At 51.1% G+C, this 24903-nt stretch overlaps 1 protein-coding gene across 1 annotated transcript in view; it reads right to left on the bottom strand.

Moving 5' to 3' along the window:
* Positions 1-24903, bottom strand: part of DNAH2 (dynein axonemal heavy chain 2) — a 94689-nt gene that overhangs the window by 6382 nt on the left and 63404 nt on the right. Inside the window, exons 48-76 of the mRNA XM_036838348.1 lie at positions 24021-24125; positions 23089-23277; positions 22802-22887; positions 22543-22673; positions 22236-22385; positions 21722-21889; positions 21315-21475; positions 20897-21036; positions 19350-19482; positions 19099-19238; positions 17586-17796; positions 17248-17364; positions 16936-17077; positions 16070-16239; positions 15817-15933; positions 8042-8206; positions 7221-7346; positions 6934-7082; positions 6794-6860; positions 6510-6660; positions 6109-6257; positions 5789-5922; positions 5491-5635; positions 5210-5409; positions 3617-3743; positions 1935-2121; positions 1577-1725; positions 1267-1450; positions 839-1029 (exon numbers count right to left, since the gene is read on the bottom strand). Coding sequence (XP_036694243.1) covers positions 839-1029; positions 1267-1450; positions 1577-1725; positions 1935-2121; positions 3617-3743; positions 5210-5409; positions 5491-5635; positions 5789-5922; positions 6109-6257; positions 6510-6660; positions 6794-6860; positions 6934-7082; positions 7221-7346; positions 8042-8206; positions 15817-15933; positions 16070-16239; positions 16936-17077; positions 17248-17364; positions 17586-17796; positions 19099-19238; positions 19350-19482; positions 20897-21036; positions 21315-21475; positions 21722-21889; positions 22236-22385; positions 22543-22673; positions 22802-22887; positions 23089-23277; positions 24021-24125 — 4284 coding nt within the window. The remainder of the gene's footprint in view (positions 1-838; positions 1030-1266; positions 1451-1576; positions 1726-1934; positions 2122-3616; positions 3744-5209; positions 5410-5490; positions 5636-5788; positions 5923-6108; positions 6258-6509; positions 6661-6793; positions 6861-6933; positions 7083-7220; positions 7347-8041; positions 8207-15816; positions 15934-16069; positions 16240-16935; positions 17078-17247; positions 17365-17585; positions 17797-19098; positions 19239-19349; positions 19483-20896; positions 21037-21314; positions 21476-21721; positions 21890-22235; positions 22386-22542; positions 22674-22801; positions 22888-23088; positions 23278-24020; positions 24126-24903) is intronic.

Raw genomic sequence — 24903 nt, 5'->3', positions numbered from 1 at the left:
GTCAGAGTCTTTCTGAGAAAGTGCTGGTGGGGCTGAGACCTGAAGGGGCAAAGGAGGGGACGGGTAGGAAAGCAGGGAGGGCAGCACATGCAAAAGCCCCAAGCAGGAGAATACAGGGTCTATCAAGGAAGAACAATAAAGCAATTTAAAAATCAACAGTGTAGGTAGAGCAAAGAAAGTGAAGGGGAGAGTGGTGACCGACAAAGCTGGGGAGGCGCCCGCTGGGGCACACAGGCCATGTGAATAGGGTTTTGATCTTGATTAAAAGCAATGAAAAGCGACTAAAATAGTTTTAAGTAGGAGGTAAGTGGGTAGGATGCAGCAACATCATCAGATTTTAAATCTGCAATTCACTGATTGCATTCAATGGTGACCTTGTAATATTGGAGATAAAATTTTCAATAGAGTTGGAGGGAAGGAAGGAGAAAGGCCGGGAAGTGACATCTGGGAAAGAATGTAAGGAAATGTCGGGAGGAGGAAGGGTCTGAAGGGTCCAAGCGCTAGTTATACACACTTTCTTTGCCTCCTTTTCCTACCTGTAAAATGGGGGTGATAGTACTTACCTGATAGGTGTGTGTGTGTGTTAAATGGATTAATAAATGTAAAGCATTTAGAACAATGCCTGGCATATAATAACACTCAAGAGATGTTAGCTATTACTATTATGTTCTAAGAGTTTGGCGCACAGAAGAGAGAAAGGAGGTAGAATTTTTTAGAGGACAGTAGAATCAAAAAAAGCCGTGCTGTTGTTAAGGTTAAACCCTCTCTCTCTCTGAGGCCTGGAAGAGGAAAGGTAGGCCAGATGGCACGGTCGCTGCTGGTTGTCAGTTGCCCATACCTTTGGCGGCTCTGTGGTCATCTTGATGCTGGCCTGCAAGATCGAGATAGGGAAGTCTGGGTGGGGGCTGGAGCTGAGCCAGAGGCGGAAGGAAGGGTGGGGATCCTCCACCTGCAGCTGTTCCACCAGTTTGTCCAGGTGAGGCATCCATGACAGCGACAGGTGGCAGTTGGCCAGAAACACCCAATGTCCTGCAAGGAGATGCTGGATGCGGTGGCAACCATTCCCTATGCCCCACCTGTCCCCCCACTTTCCACCTGATTGTGTGTGTGGTGGTTGGGAGAGATGGGGTCCAAATGCTCAGGTGCCACCCTGGGGCCTTCTGGAGAAGTGGGAGCTGCAGTTACAGCAGGGCGAAGGAGGTGGCAGGTGGTGGGCAGTCGGGCCAGGGACACAGATGGGGGCAGAAGAACAGGGCGGACACTGACCCTGAACCACACCCTCTCGGAGAAGCCGAGCCGCGATGGGGGCCTGGCCCTGGCCCAGAGACAGGGCATGGAAGCGCTGGGCCATGCCTGTGTGCTCTGCCAGCTGGAGCAGGGCACTGGTGGGGTCCACGCCGGGGGACAGGATAAATATGAGTGGGGTCCGCGGGGCTGAGTCTTCCATCACCTGCCGGCAGCACAGGGCGTGGGCTCAGGCAGAAGGCTGGGTGAGGCAGTGGGACAGAGACTGAGGAAATGCGGGCGGCCGACTGGGACTGGGAGAGGGAGGCGGGGAGGAAACCAAGCCACTGACCAACTTCATGTTTAGCACAGGCGGCTCAATGAAGCGGGAGCCAAGGTTGGAGACGATGAAGGAGGTTACGCAGAACGCCACGCGGTCCTGGCGCAGGGAGCGAACGATCAGCATCCGCTGCATTTCATTGCAGGCGTTCTCCCACTCACCTGGGGGTGAGGTGAGTAATCGCAGGGAGAGTGAGTCGGGAAGAGCAGGGGATGTAAACAAAGGGGCACCTGCAGGAACGCTGGGTCAGGAGGCAGGTGCGCTGAGGAAACTTGGGAGAGAGAGGGGAGGAATCAGAGAGGGAAGAGCGGGCACGCGGCTGAACGAGGGCGGGAGAGAGGCAGGAGAGGGAGGCCTGGCGCCCAGGCACCTGGCAACATAGCCTTCTCCGGGGTGGCATTGGTGTACCACAGGTGCCAGTCACGAGGATACTGTTCAAAGGAGTTCATGAGCCCGTGGAAGTTGGTCAGTTTGTCCAACTCTGTGATGTTATCCCAGTAGGCGTCTGCGAGCCAGCTGGTACAGGGGTTATCCATTTGGCCCTCGCGATCCAGGACCTGGGGGGGGAGGGTGGCGAGGAGAAAACGATTGACCGGGAACACCCCAAAGGAATTATCTCTCTTTTCAAGGTGGAAAAGCCATGATGAGTATTTCATGAAACAAAATGAAGAAATAAATACAGGAATCTGAGGTGAATCGGAATTCACCTTTATTGGGGAAATAAGTGGGGTGGCGGGGGCGGTGGGGGGGCTAGGTCTCTTGAGACGCTGTGCGGAGATGGCACAGTTCGAAGTTAGGAAGAGGGCGCCCTCTGGTGGTTGCCTGGCAATAATGCCTCCTACCCGAATGATTTCAATTGCAGCCTCACCCTTCACAGAAGCACAAACTAACTGTTCACTCACTCATTTACCCTTTTTAACAAATATTTGTTGTTCACCAACTATGTGTTTTAAGCACCTGGGACACACCACTGAACAAAACAGACAAACACCTCTGCCCTTGAGGAGATTATTTTCCAACATGAGACAGCGGATACTGAACCAAAAACATAACAAGTAAATTATCTAGTACAATAAAGGTGGCAGTGCCACGGAAAAAGAGAATAGGTTGAGGAGGATAAGGCAGATTGGAAGTGCTGGGGGTAGTCTGAAATACTAAATAAGAGAGTCAAGGAAATCTCAGTGAGGTGAGATTTAAATCAAGACTTGAAGGAGGGGAGGGGGAACAATTTTCTGGCAGAAGGAACAGCCAGTGCAAAGGCCCTGGGGTGGGATATGTCTGCGACGGGAGGAGGCCCGTGCAGCTGGAGTGGACGGAGTGTGGAGCTGGGCAGCAGGGGATGACATCAGTGATGGGGCATCCATTTTCAAAGAATCTCTCTGGTCGCTGTGTTGAGAGACTAGGGATGGCAGAGGCTCTTGCTAAAATCCAGATGAGAGGTGAAGTGAAGGTGGCAAAAGGAACGAAACTGTTGTCCAAGGAGGGTGTGCTGACGGATCAGGGAACCGTGGTATGGTTGGCAGCTTTAAGGGCCCACCTGAGGTGTACGGTCATGGATTTAAAGTGAGTCCAGTTGGTGTGGGCATGTTTTTCTCCAGCCAAGCTCAGCTGCATGGGCCACACTGGGACAGAGGGGAAGGAGAGCTGGATCTTACCAGAGCGGTAGCTTCAGCGAGCAAATGCCACACCGTGCTGGGGGTGAGGGGGGTGGTGTGCAAAGGGGCTGAGGCTGTTTACAAGGGAGAAAGTGTAATGGTGGCCACGAAATTAGGCTGGGGAAGGAGTGGCCTGAGAAGCAGTGAAAGAGTGGCCAGCTCATACCAATCAGCTGGTCGCAGGTAAGGGGCCCAAAGCCCCGCCTGTAACTCGGGCAAGGAGGCACAAGGCAAGTCACCCCCCGCGGCCCCCCCAGGAGTTTGTGAGGCGCCTGCTCCTGCCAGCGTTCCTCCGCGCACGCGCACTCGCTGGAGCTTCGGGCCTTACCCTCTGGGTCTGGAGTCCATCCCCAGCCTCGTCCGCCCCACCCTCCGATGTGCCCTCTGCTCCACTCACCACGCCCCCGCGCAGAAAGAAGTTGTATTCATCCATGTTGAGTTTGCCGGAAGTCTCCAGGATCTTGGCACACATCTGAAAGCTGAACAGCAGCTTGTGGCGCTCGAAAAGGGTGCGGCAGGTGTACCTGGGAGGGGACAGGGGATGGGGGTGCGGGAGGCAGGGTACTCAGCATGAATGCCTCCTGAGAGAAGAGCAGACCATCACAGAGCCCTACACAGAAGGAGGGTCTTACTCAGCTTCGAATCCAAACCTCCTGTAAACAGCCAAGCATTCGGGGCACTAGAGAGAGGACGTGGTTTCCCCAGAGTTTCCTCAGCAACGACTGGACCCCTGCTACGTGCCAGGTACTCTGCCAGGTCCTGAAGACACAAAGATGAACAAGCGCAGTCTCTGTGCTGGAGGAAGTCAGGTAGAGTGGGGAGGACAGGCGAGAGGCCATCGGCTACCATAGGACGTGATGAGTCCTATACAAGGGTGGCAGCCCCCGCCCTGCCTGGAGCAGAGCTGCCGGAGGTACAGCCGAGTTACCGAGTGATGCGGCAGAGCGGAGAGGGGAGGACGCCAGGGAGAGCTCAGAGCACAAGCAAAGCAGGCAGTGGGGGCGGGAAAACCATGGCGTGCAGGGCGGTCAGCGGTGCTCAGGCATCCAGCGTAAGGAGGGGAAAGGTGAGGCTGGGAGGCAGGTGGTGGCCAAGGCACGGAGGACTTTGTGGCCACTGGACACGAAACAACCACCAAAGAGTGTAAGCCGGGAGTGGCATGGCCAGATTTCTGTGTTTGAAAGGCTCACGCTGGCGCCTGCAGGAGGACAGATTAGAGAGGGACAGACTCGGAGGCAGAAGGACCTGTTGGGAGCCCGTTGGGGAATTCAGAAAGATCACGGCGGCCTCCACTGAAGTGCAGTCATGGCACTGGGGAGACCCGGGTGGGGTGGGGGAACAGTTTGCAGAAAGAATCATGAGCAAAACCTGGTGACGGATCTGAGGGGTGAGGGACAGCGAAGAGTCAGGAACACCTCCTGGCTTCTGGCTTGGGTGCCTGGGAGGTGGGTGTTGGTGCCACTCAGGGGTGTGGCCCCGAAGAAAGAGGGAAGATAACGAGTTTGATGTGAAACAAGCTGAACTTGAAGGGTCTGTGGGACGTCCAGGCAGAGGGGTCAGGAACCTCGCTACTCGAAGTGCGAGCCACAGACCAAGGGCAGCAGCTTCACCTGGCGCTCGTTAGAGATGCAGGCTCCCAGGCCCCAGCCCAGACCTACTGAATCTGAGTCTGCATTCTAACACGATTCCCAGTGCGTCGTGGGCACGTGAACCGTTTGAGAAGCGCTGGTATAGGAGACGGTCCTACACACAAGGCTAATGCTCAAGGGAGACCTGAAGAGAAGATACACTGAAACAGGGACTAGTCAGCCCGTGGATGATGGTTAGACCCCGACCGTGGACGCCACCCAGGGTAAGTGTATGGAGAGAGGAGCAGGGGGACAGGAGCGGTGGCATGGGGCAGCACGAAGGCACAAGTAGCAAGAGGGGTCGGCGGAGAGCCACCGGGCCTCCCGCCGAGCTCGCGCGGCGCGCGGGGAGGCGCGCAGACCTGTAGACGGCGTAGGTGTGGTACTCGTTCAGGTAGTCGATGCGGTCCTCCAGCTTGTTGCTGCGATGGCTCTTGTCGATGCTGAGGATAAAGAGGCTGATGTAGGCGTCCAGCGAGAACTGGTACATGGGGTCGATGCGGCCCATGTCGTTGAGCACGAAGAACAGCACCGAGGCCCGCTGGGCGCACGGGCGGTAAGCCTGCGGAGGGGGCGGAGTCAGGGCCGGAGGGGCCGGGGCTCGGGCAAGGAGGGGGCCGGGCCGGAGGGCGCAGGGGCTCACCTCTCGGGCCAGGTCGATGTTGATCTCCGTGGTTTCGCTGGTCTCCAGCTGCTCTGTCACCTCCGTGGCGGTTATCTTGGAGGTCTGCAGGGTGTTCACCAGCTGCACGTCGTCTAGCAGGGAGCCTGTGGCCTCGTTCAGCAGCCTGGAGGGAAGCCAAGAGGCACGTGGATGGAGAGGCTTTAGGGGTACTGGGCTGGGGTGGGGGGGGGTGGGGAGGCCCCCCCATCAGCCCCCCGGGGCTGTAGTCAGGCCTGCGAGACCGGCGGGCTGGGGGTCGGGGGAGGCAAGGTCTCACCGAAGGATCTCGTCCTCCAGCTCCTTGAGCTTCCTCTTGCCAGCGGCGATATTGATGACCAGCGAGTCCTTCTGCTCCTCCAGCTCCGGCCGCTCCTTCCGGACCACGATGCCCAGCAGTTGGGCCTCCAGGCCCTGGGATCGCCAGGACTCGTGGTGAGAATCCCACTGCGGTGACCTTTACCCGTTTCATCCCTTTACCCCTCTCAAGCCCCGCATCCGCAGCTGCCCGACACAATCTTAGCCTTTTCTCAGTCCTGCCGGACTCTACAGCCCTTCTGGGTGCACCCTAGTTCAGTCTAGGCATCAGCTCCCACCCACCTGTTCTTTGACCGCAAAGTTGACAATGGTGGTCTTGGCTGAGGTCTCTGGGCTGTAGTGGGGGTTGGAGAGCTTGGTGGTGATGTAGAATCGGAAACTGGTATTGTATTCCACCTCCTTATCGCCGATGCGCATCAGCAGCTGACCACCTGCACCCGCAGGAGGGTCAAAGGCAAGGACCCCACGTGACCAGGTGTGGGCTGACCCATTGTTCCCCAACTGGAATCCAGTAGCAGTGACTCAGCCTGCCCTAATGGCCCCAGCCCAGGGCTGTCTGAACACAAGGACAGGTAAGTAGAGGACAGAGCCAAAGACCCAGCCCTTTCTGCCCCTGTGTCTGACTTGGCTGGGCTCTAGGATTTGTCCTCCAGCCCAATCCCACAATAAGCCTGGGCCCTCACCAGTTCGAGCTACAGATTTGTTGAGCACAGGGTTGAGTGTGGGGTCCAGATACTCCTGCACGTTCTGGAGCAGTACTGGGTGTCCAAACTGGATGGCCTTTTCTAGGACTCGAAGGTAATCGCTCATCTGCAGATCGATGATCTGTAGGCCCTAGAGAGCAAGGGAAAAGATGCAAGAAATGCTGCAGGATACAAGGGGGGTAATGGCCTAAGGGAAGGACCTCAGGAAGAGTTAGGCTTGGGAAGAGAATCTAAGGGGACAAGTCAGTCCCCCAGCCTTATACCTGACTTCCTTCCATGTTCTTGATCCATTTCAGGGCCTGGGCCTGAGGATCAATCATCAGTGCCCACCTGAAGGAGGAAGCGTGAGTCAGAAGACAGGCTCTGCCCTTACTCGGCCTCGTGCTCCCAGCAGCATCCTTACCTGTTGCCACGAGTGACGATGATGCCATTCTCAGTGGAGAAGGCATCCGAGGGCAACCCTTGGATGTTCCAGTCCCGAACTTTGGTAGGATTGGACAGGAATTTATCAAAGGTGAAGTGGGGTGAGCAAGGAACTTGCAGCTCCGAGATCTGGGTGAGAAGAGCCCCAGGCTTCAGCCTGGAGATCTGAGCCCAGCACCCCTGCCCCTTCCCGACATCTCTGTTACTCCCAAAGGCCACAATCTCAGAGCCCATGAGCTCACTCGTCACGCCTAAGCCCTGCCTCACCTTCCTTATCCAGATTTGGTTGACGATCTCATCCCGGTAGTTGGTCAGGAAGGGTCCCATGTAGGACAGGAAGGCAGCTGCCAGGAGACAGTCTCCCACCAGGTAGCCCAGATCCCCCTCCAGGCCCTGGAGGACAGCAGGGGAGGTGTAAGGCTGCCTGGGCCCCCAGCCTGGAGACACCTGGACTGCTGTGAAGGCACTCTCCTCTGGACACTATCCAGATCAGAGAGAGTCTTTGCCTCTCCTAGACCTTGCACGCTGAGAACTCTAACCTACTCTCACAACTTTTGAGTTCCCCGTCCTTTTTCCCCTTTTCTTCATATTTGGGCCATGCCGTGCGGCTTACAGGAATCTCAGTTCCCCAACCAGGGATCGAAGCCGGGCCATGGCAGTGATAGTGCCGAATCCTAACCACTAGGCCACCAGGGAACTCCCTTGAGTTCCCCATCTTTAACAGCAATGTTTATTTCTTATGATAAGGCCTAACCCTCTTGTGAAGCCAGGAGCTCACCGAGGGTAGAGACGACATGCCCCAGGTCGGCTTCAATCAGGCCAGTGGGCTATGTCAAGGGTCCTCGTGTGTGCTTTCCAGCCCTACCTAAACCCAGAAGCAGATCCCCCACGGTACAAAAAGTCTCTGCTTCTACTATTCTCACCAAATGTGAGGAGGTGGAGGGGAAGAACTCCCATGCCCCATTCTTGGATGTCCCTACACCCAAGTATCCCCATTCCCCCCGCCTGTCCCTCAACCTAAACGGGACGGGAGCTCTTGGCACTGGTGGGCAGGGAAGAAGGACAGCCAGGTGGTGCAATGATCTCACCTTCACCGTCTCCTCCCATCGGGCCTTCTCGCCAGCCAACCCAGACACCAGCATCCCGGCTCGTTCCAGCTTCACCTCCATCTCCTCGGACTTCTTGCGAAGCTCCTCCTTCTGTGCCAGCTTCTCATCGTACTGTTTCTTCAGCATCTCCAGTTTCTCAGCCACCTGGGAGGGACCAGAGTACAGGGATCAAACACGGGGCTTGAGGCCAGATTTTTCTGGCTTCAGATCACCAGTCTGCCGGGTTGTGGGAAAATGAACCTCGGGGAAAATGATCTCTTTGAGCCTGTTTCCTCACGTGCAAAGTAAGAACAATCAACACCTGCCCTACAGGGTTGTTGTGAGGAGAAAAACAAGATCAAATATTTGTGATAAGTTGCGTTTTCTTTCCCATCCCTCCACCACCCTTTCCTTGAGCCTGGAAACTACTTGGTAACGGACTCAAGGCCGAGTAGGAGACAGACCTCTCGTAGCATAGTGATAAAGCACACAGGATGTGTTGGCAAGAGAGGACCAGATAGCACAGAAATAACCGCCACTCCGTGCCAGAGGCCACACCTAAGGTGAGACCTTGAGAGAGGAAGAAGGAGTTAGAATGAAGCCAGGAGCTGCTGGAGGGAGGAAGAGGGAGTCCATTCAGGAAAAAGGCCCAGGTCCGAGGTCCCACCGAAGATGGGACCTGGGAAGAGCCTTACCTCTTAGAGAAGCCTCCCTCACCTCGACTCATTGGAGGTTGGAATATACCACTCAAATCATTTTTTTTTCTTCTTGGCCGTGCCGTGCAGCTTGTGGTATCTTAGTTCCCGGACCAGGGATTGAACCCGTGCCCTCGGCAGTGAAAACACAGAGTCCTAACCACTGGACTGCCAGGGAACTCGTTATCACTCAAATCTGAAGTCAAGAACTGACTGTGTGGTGATTGTTTTGTAATGTTTAGAAATATCGAATCGCCATGCTGTGCACCTGCAACTAACATAGTGTTGTAGGTCAATTATACTTCAAACAAACAAACTTATAAAAAAGAAATCAGATTTGTGATTACCAAAGGCAAAGATAGGGGGTGGGGGAGGGGAATTGGATGAAGGCAGTCAAAAGGTACACACTTCCCGTTATAAACTAAATAAGTATTAGGGATGTAATGAACATGATTAATATAATTACACTACTGTATGTTGTATATGAAAGTTGTTAAGAAAGCAAATCCTGAGTTCTCATCACAAGGAAAAAGTTTTTCTTCTTTTTCTTTTCTTTTGTCTCTCTATGAAATGATAGATGTTCACTAAACTTATTGTGATCATCATTTCATGATGTATGTAAGTTAAATCAATGTGCTGTACACCTTAAACTTATACAGTGCTGTATGTCAATTATATCTCAATAAAACTGAAAGGGAAAAAAAAAGAACTGAGTCTTTTCCAGGACCCGGTATGTGTGCCTGACTGGCGAACAGTAATTGTGTCTGTGAACACACCGTGTCACCTGTTCTCTTCATGAAGAGGAACGGGGAGCTGGCCTTACACCAAGTGCCTGCCACACAGTGTGCACACGATAAACATTAGTTCTCTTTCCTGCTGCATCCCCACTGGGAGAGGCAGTCTGCAGCAGTGCAAAGAGTGCTCAGATCCTTGCCCCACTTTACTGAGTGATGGCTGTAAGGATAAATGTGGGTTGTAGCACAACGCCTACTGTGTAGTAAGCAGGCAGGACCTGGGCTCAGCTATTGAGGTGGACCTCCGAGAACTTGGGAATGGGAAAGGTAGCTCTCCAAGGAATATTTTTTAAGGCAAAGTGGAGATTCAAAATGTCACCCTTGAGTGACAGGACGGCTTATAGGTCAAGCCTTGGTAGGAATCTGTTGGAAGGCATTAGCATCTAAAGAAAGGTGTCACTCAGTGATCAGCTGGGCCACTTGGAGGCTGGGGACCTACAGGGAAATGTAGGTCCCCTTGCACACGCGTGTTGGGTTATCTGGCAGGCTCTACCGCGTGACCCCTGTCATCAGGTTCACGCGACCCCCTCCATGCGCTGAGGCCACGCTCATCAGCAACACTCTGATTATAATTCGGCTTCCCATGGAGACTGGTCTCTGGGGGGGCAGCCGGCCCACATGACGGATCTATATTTCATTATTTATTTTGTGTGTGGTGTTGTCTTCACTGTTTTTATTTTTCATGCAAGAAATATATGCACAAGGTTAAAAACCTAAATAATATAATAAAAGGGGTTATAATGAAAAGCAACAGTCCTCTAGCCCACTTTTCCTACCCAGTCCCATCCTTCAGTAGCAAATTATTTTTTAACCATTCCTCTTTTTATTTCTTCTGGTAATTACTTCCATATCTCTGACTATTACGCTTATGCCACTACTATACACATATATATACATACACACAGTTTTTAAATTTTTGCAGTTTTAATCTTTTTTTTAATTAAAAATTATTATGAAACATTTCAAACCTAGAAAAAAGACTAATATAAGCAATACCTATATACCCATCACCTAGATTTAACAGTTGTTAACATTTTGCTATATTTATTCCATCAACTTGTTTTTTGCCAAAGTATCTTAAAGTAAATTGCAAACTCATGACATTTCAACCTTAAATACCTCATAAGGCATCTCTTTTTTTAAAAAGGACATAATCATAACATCATTATCACACCTAACATCATCTTTATCTTTTTTGAAAATAACTTTTCCCATTTATGTCTTTTTTTTTATACTATTGAAATTTTATTTATTTTTTTTCAAGAAACAGGATTTTATAATAATTTCTTTTGCTGTGTAATACAGTTTTTATATTGTATGATGTTTTCTTCTTTTTTTTAAACATCTTTATTGAGGTATAATTTTGAATAGTGAATAAGTTTCACATGAATCAACATTCTGAAGCAACGAAAACGTATACAGTGAAGGGTCCATCTTCCTCCTACTCCTGACCCCAGCCCCCAGCCCCCAGCCCCCAGCCCCCAGCCCCAGCCTGAGAGAGAACCACTATCGCCAGTTTCTTTTCTTTTTCTTTTTTTAATTTATTTTTGGCTGCTCTGGGTCTTCGTTGCTGCATGGGAGCTTTCTCTAGTTGCGGCGAGTGGGGGCTACTCTTCTTTGCGGTGCGTGGGCTTCTCATTGCAGTGGCTTCTCTTGTTGCAGAGCATGGGCTCTAGGCGTGCGGGTTTAGCACGCGGCATGTGGGATATTCCCGGACCAGGGATCGAACCTGTGTCCCCTGCGTTGGCAGGCGGATTCTTAACCACTGCGCCACCATGGAAGCCCTATCACCAGTTTCTAGCGTAGGTTTCCAGACAGAGTCCATCAATAGTAAAGAAAATGTAAGCACTGTGAGGGCAGCAGCATGTTCACCACTGACTCCTTAGACCTAGGGTAGTGCCCAGCACTCAATAAATATTTCTTGAATGGATGATTTTTTTTCAAAAAGATAAACGGTAACATTCAATAGCACTGTTCTGTACTTTACTGTTTTTTCTATATAAATTTATTTATTTGTTTATTTTTGGCTGCGTTGGGTCTTCGTTGCGGTGTGCGGGCTTCTCATTGAGGTGGCTTCTCTTATTGCGGAGCACAGGCTCTAGGCGCGTGGGCTTTGGTAGTTGTGGCTCGCGGGTTCAGTAGTTATGGCTCGCGGGCCTAGTTGCTCTGCGGCATGGGGGGGTCTTCCCAGACCAGGGCTCAAACCCGTGTTTCCTGCATTGGCAGGCAGATACTTAACCACTGTGCCACCAGGGAAGTCCCTGTACTTTACTATTTTTTACTTGTCTCCAAATCAGTTCTTGTCAAGCTGCCTCATTCTTTTTAACAGCTGCAAATAATTTTGTGTATGGTGGAACCATAATTTATAGAACAAGTCTCCTGCTGATGGACGTTTGCGTCTTCCCAACATTTTCTATTATAATGATGCTGTAATGAATCTCCTCCGTGTACTTGCATAAGCACATCTTGACGCTGCTATTTCTTTTCTATTTTAATTGTTTACTTTGTGAATAAGTAACTTAAAAATTCAAGAGGCATAAATAAGAGCATGAAAAATCTTCCTCCCAGCCCTGTTCTCTATCTACCCAGCTTCCTTCTCGAGGTAGCCAATGTGACCTGTTTCTTGAATATTCTTCCAGTGCATCCTCTACGGATACTACAAGTATATTCTATACAGCTGTTTCCTGGTTTATCAACGTTAGACTATTTCTATGGACTCTATGCTGTGATAGATGAAGATCTGATTCCCTTATACCTCCATACCACCAACCCTTTCTCTCTACTCCTAATAGTTTTCTCTCTCCTACTGGCTACCTTTATAAAGTTAAATAACACGGTTTTTGTTTCTTTGTTTTCTACAGCTCCTCCAAGCACGTGGACTCTTAATTCCCCGACCAGGGATCTAACCTGTGCCCCCTGCAGTGGAAGCACAGGGTCCTAACCACTGGACCTCCAGGGAAGTCCAAACATGTTAAAACTGAGTTCTATGTTATCTACTGCAAAAGCATTGCCCTGTCTTTCCCTCAGCCCCCAGTGGACCTGTGTCCACTTCCCAACTTTTTAGGCTGTATGTCCTATTTTTATATCGTCGAGGTTGACAACATTCCCATTCAGAGGCCACCCTCGGTCTCCTGTGCTCTGTCTCTAGATTGATTATAAAGGTCAAATGCCAGTAAACAGTGTCGATGTCATTGTGACCCGGGTTGGTGCCCAGTGTGAACCAGGTGGCTGGCTGTGAGCTCGCGGCTGAGACACATTCTGACAGGTCACTGTGTGCCGAGCTGGTTGTTAAATACTTCTTGTATTATCCCTGATTATGTGTGTTCTCTTTCAGAAATTCTTATGGGTTGGATCGTGTCTCTTATCTCTCTCTCACGTTGTCTGTTTCTGGTTTGAGGTTTTATATTATAGTCCATGACGCTGTCCTCCTACCCTTCCACCCAATGTCATACTTTGATCATTTAAAAATTTCCCAGAATTCTTTCTTTTTCTCTGTTTGGACTTTCATCATCCTATTTTTGTTCTGTGGATGTCATTTCTTCCTTAATCACTCTGTCTGATGATACCAATTAGACTAGGTCTGCTTTTCCAAGTTTTCTCTGTAACCTGAATTTTCTCTGGGTTTATTTTTTCCTCTGGGATCGTGTCTTATTACGGTTTTTTGTTTTAGTCATTCCCTTGTGCGTTGGAAGACCTCCTCCAGGATTTTTTCTCACCCCTTCTCCAGGGGAGGTGGTGACTGATCTGACTGGTAAAATTGGGAAGAATAAACTGGGACTGCTCGACTGAGCTCAGGCCCTTTCCTTTTAGGGGTGAGCACAAGTCCCACTCTGGCCCCCCAGAAATGCCCAAGACCAGGTAACTCTGTCTGAAGATGGGGTCCCTACTAGGGGGGCCGCTTGTTCACAGACGTCAGCCACATCCTCCAACTTAGCCTTTAAAGGTGATATTTTGGCCAAATGCCTTTTGTATTATTTCTCAATTTGCTTAGAACTTGGGTATAGAAGAAGGCTGCTAGTTCTCAGATCCGTTCAAGAGTATACGTATTTGCAGACCAGAAAACACACCACAAAGTTTTTGGCGGGGCTGGGGGTTTCCTGTGCAGACAGCAGGGTGTGGACAGGTGTTTCGACCTAGGTGACCTGCAGAGGCTGGTATTAAGCCCAGTGGGTTTCTACACTTGTGTGGTTGGCTTTTAACCTCTATGGCCTGAGTGAAAGTCTTTTTTTTTAAAATTTATTTTTATTTATTTATTATTTTTGGCTGCGTTGGGTCTTCGTTGCTGCACACGGGCTTTCTCTAGTTGCGGCGAGCGGGGCTACTCTTTGTTGTGGTGCGTGGGCTTCTCATTGCGGTGGCTTCTCTTGCTGCGGAGCACGGGCTCTAGGGCATGCGGGCTTCAGTAGTTGCGGCATGTGGGCTCAGCAGTTGTGGCTCACGGGCTGTAGAGCACAGGCTCAGTAGTTGTGGCGCACGGGCTTAGTTGCTCCGCGGCACGTGGGATCTTCCCGGACCAGGGCTCGAACCCATTTCCCCTGCATTGGCAGGCGGATTCTTAACCACTGCGCCACCAGGGAAGCCTCTGAGTGGAAGTCTTTAAGCCAACCCTGTGATATTCTGACCTTGGCAGGTGGCTGCAGCTTTATCCATGGGTGAGTGGCTATTTCTATAGAAGCAGGATGTTTGAAGGAGGGCAACTTCTAGGAAACTGGACTTGGGCAGAGGAAAGATGTAGTCTGCAAGGGTGGCCTTAATTAAGAGTATTGCAGTGGGCTTCCCTGGTGGCGCAGTGGTTAAGAATCTGCCTGTCAATGCAGGGGACACGGGTTTGAGCCCTGGTCCGGGAAGATCCCACGTGCCGTGGAGCAACTAAGCCCATGTGCCACAACTACTGAGCCTGCGCTCTAGAGCCCATGAGCCACAACTACTGAAGCCCGTGCGCCTAGAGCCTGTGCTCCACAACAAGAGAAGCCACCTCAGTGAGAAGCCCGCGCACCACAGTGAAGAGCAGCCCCCGCTCTCCGCAACTAGAGAAAGCCCATGCACAGCAACGAAGACCCAATGCAACCAAAAATAAATAAATAAATTTATTAAAAAAAAAAAAAGATAGCGTCAACCAAGTTAGAGGGCAAGTGAAGATGAAAAACTTGGAAGCAATGAATCTGTCTTTCCAAAAGGGAAATGGTTAAATAAATGATGGTCTACACACACACACACACACACACACACAAAAAGACTTCCTTGGTGGTCCAGTGGTTAAGACTCCTCACTTCCACTGCAGGGGGCACAGGTTCAAACCCAGGTCAGGGAACTAAGATCCTGCAAGCTGCGTGGCACGGCCATTTAAAAAAAGAAAAATGATGGTCTAGCTATCTACTGGCATAACGTGCAGCGGTAAAAAGAAAGCAGAAACTCTTTATATACTGATATAGAACAATCTTCGATATATAAGTCAGTAATATAGGAAGGTGCAGAACAGTGTGTGTAAGTAATATAAAAAAAAAAAAGAAAAGAAATTTTGCCGATACAAGCACAGAACATCCCTGGATGGAGAAACAATAATTTGTAATATGGGTTGCTTTCAAGGGAGCAGAGCTGGTGGCTAGAGAGTAGAAGGTGGGAGACAGAATTCTTACTGGATATGCTTTTGTACTTTTTAAATTTCAAACCATGTGGATGTATTTATATTACCTATCAAATCAATGATAGAAAATTAAATGATAGACTGGAAGAATTTTGAACTCTTGATAATAACTTATATGCTGCCTGGTTAGGGAGTTACTTGTGCATATATCTTGTAGGAAATCACCTTCTGGATTGTCTAGCCCGCTCACAGGAAATACACCTCTCTACCTCCAGACAACCCCGTCCCCTCCCCAGGCTCCAAAGCCCTCACATTCCTCCAGGTCCAAGCAGCAGTGTGACACCTTTGTCCCATCCCCCTGGCAAAAACACGTTTGCCGCACAGATTTCATCGGCTACTGTCTCAGGGTCCCTCTCCAAAGGGCCCCCAACGAAGGATAGCAGACATTGCCGGCTCCCCGGTCAGTCTTGGGAAGGGCTCCTTGGGGACAGTGCCCCTGTGCCTTTGTAACCCTCTCAGTCAGCTTAGCTTTCTGAGCCAGAGGCAGCCTGTCTAAACAAGGCACAGACGGGGAGGCAGACAGGACTGTAAGGGAGAGGGGAGTAGAATTTGACAGGGAAAAATAAACAGTCAGGAAGCATCCCTCGGAAATCTGGGAGAGGGACCACCTCGGAAAATGGAAAACGCGGGTGTGAGGCTCACCTCACGCAGCTTCTCCTGGGCCTCGGCCAGGGCTGCTTGCTTCTCCTGAAGCTGGGCCAACGCAGTGTTCATGCGGATCCGCTTGGGCTCCACCACCCGGTACAGCCGCCCGTACAGCTGCGGGGAGACAGCAGGCACCCTCTTACCCGCCACCCACTCACCTGCCCGTGATCCTTCCTTCCCACTTGGGTCTTCCATCCCTCCTCCTCCTGGGCTGGCCTCACTGCTCCCCACCGCACTGGCCACCGCTTACCTCCATGGCGCGAACCCACATGCAGAGGGACTTGGCAGCCAGTGACACGCGGCCGATGATGTCAGGCTGGAAGTCCGGCTGGGCGCAGTAGGCCCCGATCTTCTTCAGGACCTTATCTGAGATATTGTCCTTATCAAAGTGGATCAGTGACTTGATGAAGTTCTGTTCCCCTGTGGGATGAAGGTAGGGGGCCTCAGCCAGAGGGCCCAACCCCCCTCCTCATCCAGGCCACATGCTTCCTGGGCTCAGTTCCCAAGGCCAGCATATCTGCCCTCATCCCGAGCTCCTTCCGCTGACCTTGCTCCCTTCTCTAGACCCTCGAAGCTCCCAGGGCCTCCAAGACCTCCGCAGCCTCATCTCCCATCACTTACCTTCAACATTCTCAGCCCGACTGCCCCACACACCACTCTTTCTATATACTCTGCACCTTCTTCTAGGGCAGGGGCCACCAAACCACAGCTTACAGGCTACATTCTACCACCAGAACTCAGAGCAGGAAAACTATCACAAGAATAAAACAGAAAGACTCTTGTTTTCCCTTTTCTGATTCTTGTGTTTTTGGAGGATGGGCGAGCGAAGACATTCCTGTCCTTGGATTCTGTGATATATTCCTATAATTCTTATAGCTTTATGAAAATTTTTTTTTTTTTTTTTTTTTGCTTAAATTAAGATGAGTCGTTTTCTGTTACTTACAACCAAAGAAACTTGACTGACATTTATGCCTTCTCTTCCTTACTAGGCTCTGTGCTTTGAGGGTTGGTACAATGCATCCTTCATCTCTGTCTCTCCGAGTGCCTGACACCCAGCAGATGATTAGGGAACGCTGGGTGGACTCACGTTAATTACCTTCCGGATCCCTGGCTTACCTAGCTGCCTCTTGGCCTCTGCCCAGGTGGGCTCGCTGCCTCGGAGAATCATGACTGCCTGCAACACCATCTCCACTTGGGCAGGGGGCCGTCCGTAAGACTTGATCTCTCCTATATCCTTCTTGTTCAGAGACTCCAGGGCCTGGGAAAAGGGATTAACTTGGGGACGAGAGTCGACTCAGGTGGCAAGACAGGTTCCTTTATGGAGATAGGACCCAGCTGAAGTTCCCCTCTTCTTTCCTACTTCCCCAGGGACTTTGAGAACAAAGAAGGCCGGCCCCACCCCCTTCCTGAGCCCTCCCGCCCCGATACCCGCATGGCCTCTTCCAGGGCTGGCAATGCCTCTTCTAGATCCTTCTGGGCATTGTCAGCTAGTGCCTGGCACTTGACTTCCTCAATCGCAATCTTCTCACTATTGGCTGTGACAGCCTACGGATGAAAAGAAAACGAGGGTTTTGACTTCACCTTGAGCAAAAGTGGCGGTGACGGTGTTGGTGGTAAGAGAAAGAGAAAGCTAAAGAAAACATGAGGAGTGGAACTCCCATTCCCTGCCCTGTAACCAGTGGAGACTGGGGAACCCCTGCCCGGCGGGCGCGGGGAGCAGGGGGCACGCGGGGCGGGAGCAGTGCAGGGGAAGGGGGCGGGGCCACCTTCTGCTGCTCATCCGCTTCCCGCTTCTGCTGCACGATGATGACCAGGTACTCCTCGCACTGCTTCTGGAACTCAGCCACCTTTTTCTTGGCATCCTCCAGCTCCAAAGACATCACTTCCACCTTTTCCCTAGTTTCATCGATCTTAAACAACCCCGTCCGCAGCTTATTGGCTTGGTCCAGCAGCTCCTGCCGCTTCTCTGCCAGCAAGCTAGGGGACAGAGTAGGATCGGGGCCTCAGGAGCCGGGGCGCCCAGAAAGGAGAGGTTCGTTTAGTCTCTTCCTTCCCAGAGCGGCTCTGGTCCCTGTCTTCCTGCCCGTTGCCACCGACACCATCCTAGTCAGATTTTTATCATTTCCTGCCTGGATCATTGCCAACAGCCTCCCAACCGGTCTTTCTGCTTCCAGACTCTCGTGCCTCTGATTTACTCTACACACCGCTGTCAGAATCAGCTTGCTTGCTACTGTTTTCATCACACCACTTCCCTACTTGAGACTCTTCCCCGCTGTGCAGCAGACAGGGGGGCTGCAGTGAACCAGAAAACACAAACTTCTCTCAAGGGGGTGGCCATCCCTGGGCTCCAACCTGTTTTTTTCCATTTGAGAATGAATATGGGCTCAGTATCGCCACAATTTCTGATGCTTCAAGACAGACTGGAAATCTGGAGTTTTCTAAGGCTCCCCAAGTTTTAAATGTTGGCAACTCGTTCAAAAATGAGTTTTAACATTGTACAGCCAAAGAAAAATGTCTATGCAAGATTGTTTTCTGGATTAAGTAATAATATGCATGTAAAGAACTCAACGCAGTGACTGGGAAATCCTAAACAGGGTGTTAGCCTATGTACCCAGGGAAGGCAAGGACTTCATTTTGTTAACTGGCATATATATTACAAGCATCTAAAATAGTGCCTGGCACAGAGTAGGTGCTCAAAAATATATTTTAAATGAATGAATTAATGTTGGCTATCATTATTATTACAAATGGCTTTTTCTTCACCTTTGAAATACTAAATCCAATAAGTGAGGTTTTTTTTTTTTTACCTTACTCTTATATCCTTCAAAGCAAATTATTGTGTTGTGCACATAAAAACTCAGTCAGTACAACTTAATGAATGAATATACAATTCTTGGGAATGGTGGAAAGTCTAGAAGATGTTAAAGGCAGACAGAAGAGGACCTACATTGTCATATATACCCAAAATATAATGTCACAGTTGTATTGTGATTGGGAAGAGAGACATCATTCTAGAAGATAAGGACAGAGAGGTGTATAAAGTGGTCACAGCCAGAGGGCCCCTGAGGTGGCCACGTCCCCTGGAAACCCCATCTCTCTGTTTAACTTCCTGGACAGAATCAAGGTCTCTGGCATCTCTGCCCTTCCACATCAACATCCCAGTTCTCGAGCGGGCCCCCTTGGCCAGCTCCTGGATATTTTCCATGACTTCATTTCACCAAGCACCCTCGAAAGACACCAAACTCCCTGGCCCTCTGTGCCCCGTACTCTTCATCATACTTTTTATATCCAGATACAAGTTCCAGGTAGTTGGTGGGTGTGACGTAGTTGTGTCTTCGAAGTTCCAGCAGCATCTTCTGGGAATACTGAGCCACTGACCAGTGCATGGTGACGAAGATCTGGGCCACCTTCCTGTGGATCTGAGGCCAATTCGTAGAGGATGTGAGACAGAGCAAGAGTAAAGGCAGACAGAGAACAGAAATGGGCGGGAGGTGCAGGGGGGTGAGGAAAGGTGGGGAGGAGGGCCTCACGTTCTCCTGGGTCCCCAGGTCTGCTCCCACCAGATACTTCTCAGCCACCTCCAGCAGGGCCTCGCGGGGCCACTCTGAGAACCAGTTGATGGTTGTGCAGTTCACCAAGGCTGGGTACTGGCGGATCCAGTTCCTGGCGTGGGTTTCGAGAGGCAGTTAAGCCCAATCGCAGACTCAGCCTCCAGCGACGGGCTTCGTCACAGCTCCACCCACTCCCCAGGAACCTAAAAGCCCCGCCCTCGTGCCCCTGTATCTCCTTGTCCAGGTTTTGCTCCCCTCAGAGCTGATTCAGTGCAGAATTTAGAAACAGGTTCTGCGGTCAGAAAGACCCGATTCCACACCAACTAGGTGTGGATCTTGGGGCAAGTGATGTAATCTTTTGAACGTCATTTCCCTTAGCTCTAAAATGGGAATAACAAAACATACTAACTAGAGCTGTTAGGGGATTCAATGGGGTGACACATGTAAAATGCTTAGCACAGAGCCTGGTACATACGCCATAAACCAAAAATATTAAAAGATAAACAAAATGGTAACCCAAACTGCCTCTCTGCACAAGTTCTCTGTCCTCCTATTTTCCGATGCCCTTGAAAATCTAGTCATACCAAGAATGGATCAAATGTGGTGTATACACACGATGGAATATTATTCAGCCTTAAAGAGGAAGGAGATTCTGGCACCTGCTACAACATGGATGAACCTTGAGGACATTATGCTAAGTGAGATAAGCCAGTCACAAAAAGACAAATACTGTATGATTCCACCTCTACGTGGTATCTAGAGTGGTCACTCACAGAAACAGAAAGTAGAAGGGTGGCTGCCAGGGCCTGGGGGTGGTGGGGGAAATGGGCAGTTGTCCAGTGGGTATAGAGTTACAGTTTTGCACAATGAGAATGTTCCAGAAATCTGTTGCACAACAGTGTGAATATACTTAACACTGCTGAGCTGTATACTTAAAAACGGTTAGAGACTTCCCTGGTGGTGCAGTGGTTAAGACTCTGTGCTCCCAATGCAGGGGGCCCAGGTTCAATCCCTGGTCAGGGAACTAGATCCTGCATGCATGCCGCAACTAAGAAGGCTGCATGCCGCAACTAAAGATCCCGTGTGCCACAGCTAAGACCTGGCAGCCAAGATAAATAAATAAACATTCTTTTTTAATTTAAGAACTTCTCTTTAGTAAAAAAAAAAAACAACAAAAAACTTAAAGAAAGTGAAGAGACAAGCTACAAACCTGAAAAAAAAATGGCTAAAATGATTAAATTTTATGTGTTTTTAACCACAATTAAAAATTTAAAAACAAAACAAAAAAACCACCTCCATCTTCTGGAAAAATAAAGAAATCTGATACACCAAAAGGCTCCCATGTAAGCAGCAGGAACTTGCTGAAAGAAACACAGGCTACGGCCAGGAGACGGGGTGTACAGGGCTGGAGAGGCCAGCGCTATTCCTGAGTCTCGCTGGCAGAAGGCACAGAGGCCAGAGCCGGGGAGGAGGACCCCGCGACGAGTGGGGGCCTCGAGGGAGAAGAAGGCTGTAACAAGAGTCACCTGAAGGGGTCGCCCACGGGGCTGAGGCAGAGGACGATGTGCAGGTTGTTCCGCACGCGCTCGGTGAGGTAGGTGAAGAGGCTGTCCGAGGACTCGGGCACCTGCTCCGCGCGGGCCTGCTCTATGATGAGCGTCTGGATCTGCGCGGAGGCCCCAGTCAGAGGGCTGAGGTTTCAAGGGCAGAACCCAGGGCGGGAGGGAGGAGGGAGCAGCCGGTGGGGCTGGGCTGACAGGGTGTGGGTTTTAAAGCAGCTCGGCCCACTAGCGTCCCGCGAGGGAAGATGGCAGAAGAGGAAGCACCACCTAACGGGGGGCTGGGGGGAGGGGGTGCCACAGCAGCATCCTCTGGGATTAGGTGAGAAGGGCTTAGTTAGGAAGGCCAAAGAACCAACTGGTAGAGGGTGTGGAAGGATCGCACCTCTTCAAACTCATCCACCTTATAGAGATTGGGGACCTCGCCTGAGCTGAGGATGTTGTTAATGTCCTCTAGGAATGATTCGTCAGCAACCTGGGTGTCCACAAAAAGGAAGGACGTGGCCTTGAGCTCTACCCCAGCCTGGCGATACAGACGCTTGATATCTGGGCCAGAGGAGACGGAAAGACTCTTCAGATTCACCATCACGTCCCTCCGTCCCCTTCTGAGATTCAGGAGCCCTCCCCCAGCTGGCAACACATACAGGACACCGTCCTGTACCCCACCCGGGCCTGGCGCGGCTCCCTACCCGGCTTCCATCCCTCCTCTCACTTGTCATCACAGGAAGTTCAGGCATCTGATCTTTCACTCCCAGCCCCAAACCCTCTTCCACCTCAGAAACCCAGCGTTACCGTCTCGGAATTCCTGCTTTCGATAATGTTTGGTGACCTCAATCTGGAAGGTGATGTACTCGCAGATGGATGAGGCCAAGCGGGCCAGACTCTGGCGTCCGCTGCCCCCAATGCCCACCAAGAGCATGTTGCCCCGAGGCTGTCCAATGACCCGCACAATCCGTGTGACTGGAGGGTAGGGGGTGAGGGTAATGAGTTGGTTGAACAACCTCAGGGGACCTCCAGGCCCTAGGCTGGGGACTGGGACGACTAAAACTACAGCAGAGGAACCAGGCAGCGTGGGAAGAGGTTGGTGCCTGAAGCACTGGTAGCAATTCAACTCTCAACCTCCACCGCCTCTGTTAAACACCATCATCAAGGAAAACCCCACCCATGGCCACAAGCACATCTGGGGTTAGGGAGGAAGGCAACTTCTGAGACTTGATTTGGGAGCAACCTGGGAAGAGATTCCCATTTCCTTGGAATATCCCATAACCAGGACGCTGGAGAAGGGACGGGAGCAGGAGGTGCTCACCGTGCTCAATGGCCTCTCGGAAGAGCACCAGCCGCATTGGCACGACGGTGGGTGACAGGTTGTACTCATTTAGCGCCGTCTCCATGGCTGTCCTCAGGACCGTCAGATCCGTCAGGTCTTCATACACCTTGGGCTCCCGCAGGAAGTCCCCTGGGTCATGGGAAGAGGGGGGCAGATCTCAAATGCCTGGTCCTCCCCAGGCTTCCCCAAAGGGCCCTACGCATCCATGGGACTTGGTGCCCCGCCTCCCCTTCTAACCCATCTCCTAAGAGTCTCCAGCCTAGAGGGGCCACAGCTCCCAGCTCACCAAAGATGGGAGAACGTTTGTTGGGACAAAGGTTATGAAATGTGAGGTCAAAGAAGGAGCCGAGTTTGTCACTTATGATGCCCACGAAGGCTTCCATGTCTGCCGTGTCAACTAGTCGGTCAGAGAAGACTCTGTTGGGAGGGAGCTGGGGTGAGGTCTGGGAATGAAGAGGAGCGTGGTCTTGGGGAGGCGACAGGCGGGTGGGGGGTGGGGGCTTGGGCTTGGGAAGGCCTGGGTCTGGCAGGCACAGCTACCTCACCTGAAACATTCATGGATCCAGAGTCGTGTGATGCTGGACTTGGTATCGTGGAAGTCCCTGCTGGCTCTCAGCATGCCCTGGAACACCTAGGGAAGGGGCGTGGCTAGTGGGATGGAGGGAGGGAAGAGAGTCCCTCCAGAAGTTTTAGAGAAGGCAGCATTCCCGGATGGGGGTGGTTTGGGGTGTGTGGGATGCTGCTGAGCTCCAAGGCTTACTTGGAGGAGAGGAGAATGCCTCCAAGGAGGCTGTGCTGGGCCAAAGGGGCAAAAGGTCAGACAGAGTTTCACCTTGGAGATGTCTCGAAGGTTGAAGAGGTAGTGGATCTTGGCAGGCGTGGGCAGGAAGCGCTGTACCACGGTGTTGTACACATCCAAGGTGGCCTTGGTCACCACATTCCCAATGGGCTTCACCTCTTCCTCAAAGTCCTGGAGCTTCTGATTGATCATGGTGCCGAATATCCGGATGATCTGGGACTCCTAGAAACAGGCTCTCAGACTCAACGTTGCGGGCTCATGACCTTTCAGCCAAAGCGGGGGACTAGGGTCAGGGGAGAAAAGCACTTGTCTTGGGGGCAGAATTTAAGGGGGGCACAAAAAACCCTCAGAAATCAAGGGGATAATGCTTTAGTGTAATATTTAAAAATCAAGATTAATGCAAACTGTCCACAATGAACAAATACGAACATTTTAAATAAAGATGGGATCCGTATTGCTGGTTTTTCCTTTTGCCTCAGGCTCTCATGCGGCTCAGCACGGTACTATACTGATCTTGTACTTATTTAAAATTTTGGTGTCTTGTTCATCGTGAATTTTTGGCATTAACTTTTTTTAATGTTGCATGAAAATATTATTTATCTTGATTTCCGAGGGTTTTGGGTGCCCCTGAGTGGCTCCCTCGCCTCACCCTAGCCCTGGGCCGCTCCCAGCTCTCTGCTTTGAGGATCTACCTTCCTGGTCCATTTGGCCCCCACTCTCTGCCCACTGGGAATGTTAGGCTTCACATGCCAGAGCCAGGCTGCACTGTCACCCTGCAGCCCTCCTAGCTCAGCAGAAGCAAGGCTCCTGCGGACAGCAGTCTCCCCTCTGTGTATCATAGCTCCCTGAATGCAAGTCAGCCCTGGGGGTCCTTGGGCCCCTCAGTGATCTGCCCCGTCGCTCTCTGAGCCACAGATGGCTTTGCCTTCTACAGTCTCCTCCCCCAGCCCTCAGGATGCCCTCACCGTAGGGAAGGTCATGTTGATGATGTTGAAGCGACTCTGCAGCCTTGGGGAGATGACGGTCCGTCCACCCCCGGGAGGGCCCATGGCAGCCATCAAGAACATGTCCTAGAGAGCAAAGACCAGATGGGGCAGGTGGGGGGTGGTGGTGGTGGAGACAGGTGAGAGGACAGGAAGAGAAGGAGCATGGAAATAGGGAGGATGTGAGAGGAGCCAGGAGGAAGAGAGGAGAAGGAGGGACAAACGGGAAGAGGGAAGACAGGGACAGAAAGAGCAGGAAGAAACACGGAACAGTAGGGGCAGGGAAAGGTGAGGGGAAGGAAGGGATTTGGGACATTTTTACAGAATTACTAAAGTAATGTATTTGTTCTTATTTCATCATTATAATCCATGTTCCCAAACTGGAAAATAGAGGTAAGTTAAAAAAACAACATTTGATTACGTCTTCTAGACTTTCTCTTCTTTTCTATTTTAAATATATATATATATATATATATACATACACACACACGTATCTGTGTATGTATGTGCGTGTTTTTTCTCAGAAACATATGAATATATTATTAGGTGAGTTTTGGACCCCGAGGGCCAGATAGATGAGTGCCCCAGGTATCAGGCTGGAATGGCTGCCTATTGATTCAGGAAAAAGAAACAAGACGCTCAGAATCCCACGGGAGAAAAGTCAGGACTGAAGGGAGACGCCTGGACTCTGGGTGGGGAGTGGAGGTGGTTACTGAAACAGTGGGAGGTGGAGAGGCCTGGAGAGGGGTTATGGGCAGCTCTGGTTGGCATCAGCGTTGCCATGGGAGCGAGGTGTAAGAGGCCTGGGAAAGGAGTGGAAGTTGGAGGACAGGCTCCCTTGGTCACGAAGCACAGGACAGTCAGT

This window comes from Balaenoptera musculus, chromosome 20 (assembly GCF_009873245.2).
Source record: "Balaenoptera musculus isolate JJ_BM4_2016_0621 chromosome 20, mBalMus1.pri.v3, whole genome shotgun sequence".
In the NCBI taxonomy this organism is placed as follows: domain Eukaryota; kingdom Metazoa; phylum Chordata; class Mammalia; order Artiodactyla; family Balaenopteridae; genus Balaenoptera; species Balaenoptera musculus.
The sequence above is the reverse complement of the archived record's forward strand: the minus strand, read 5'-3'. Positions and strand labels throughout refer to the sequence as shown.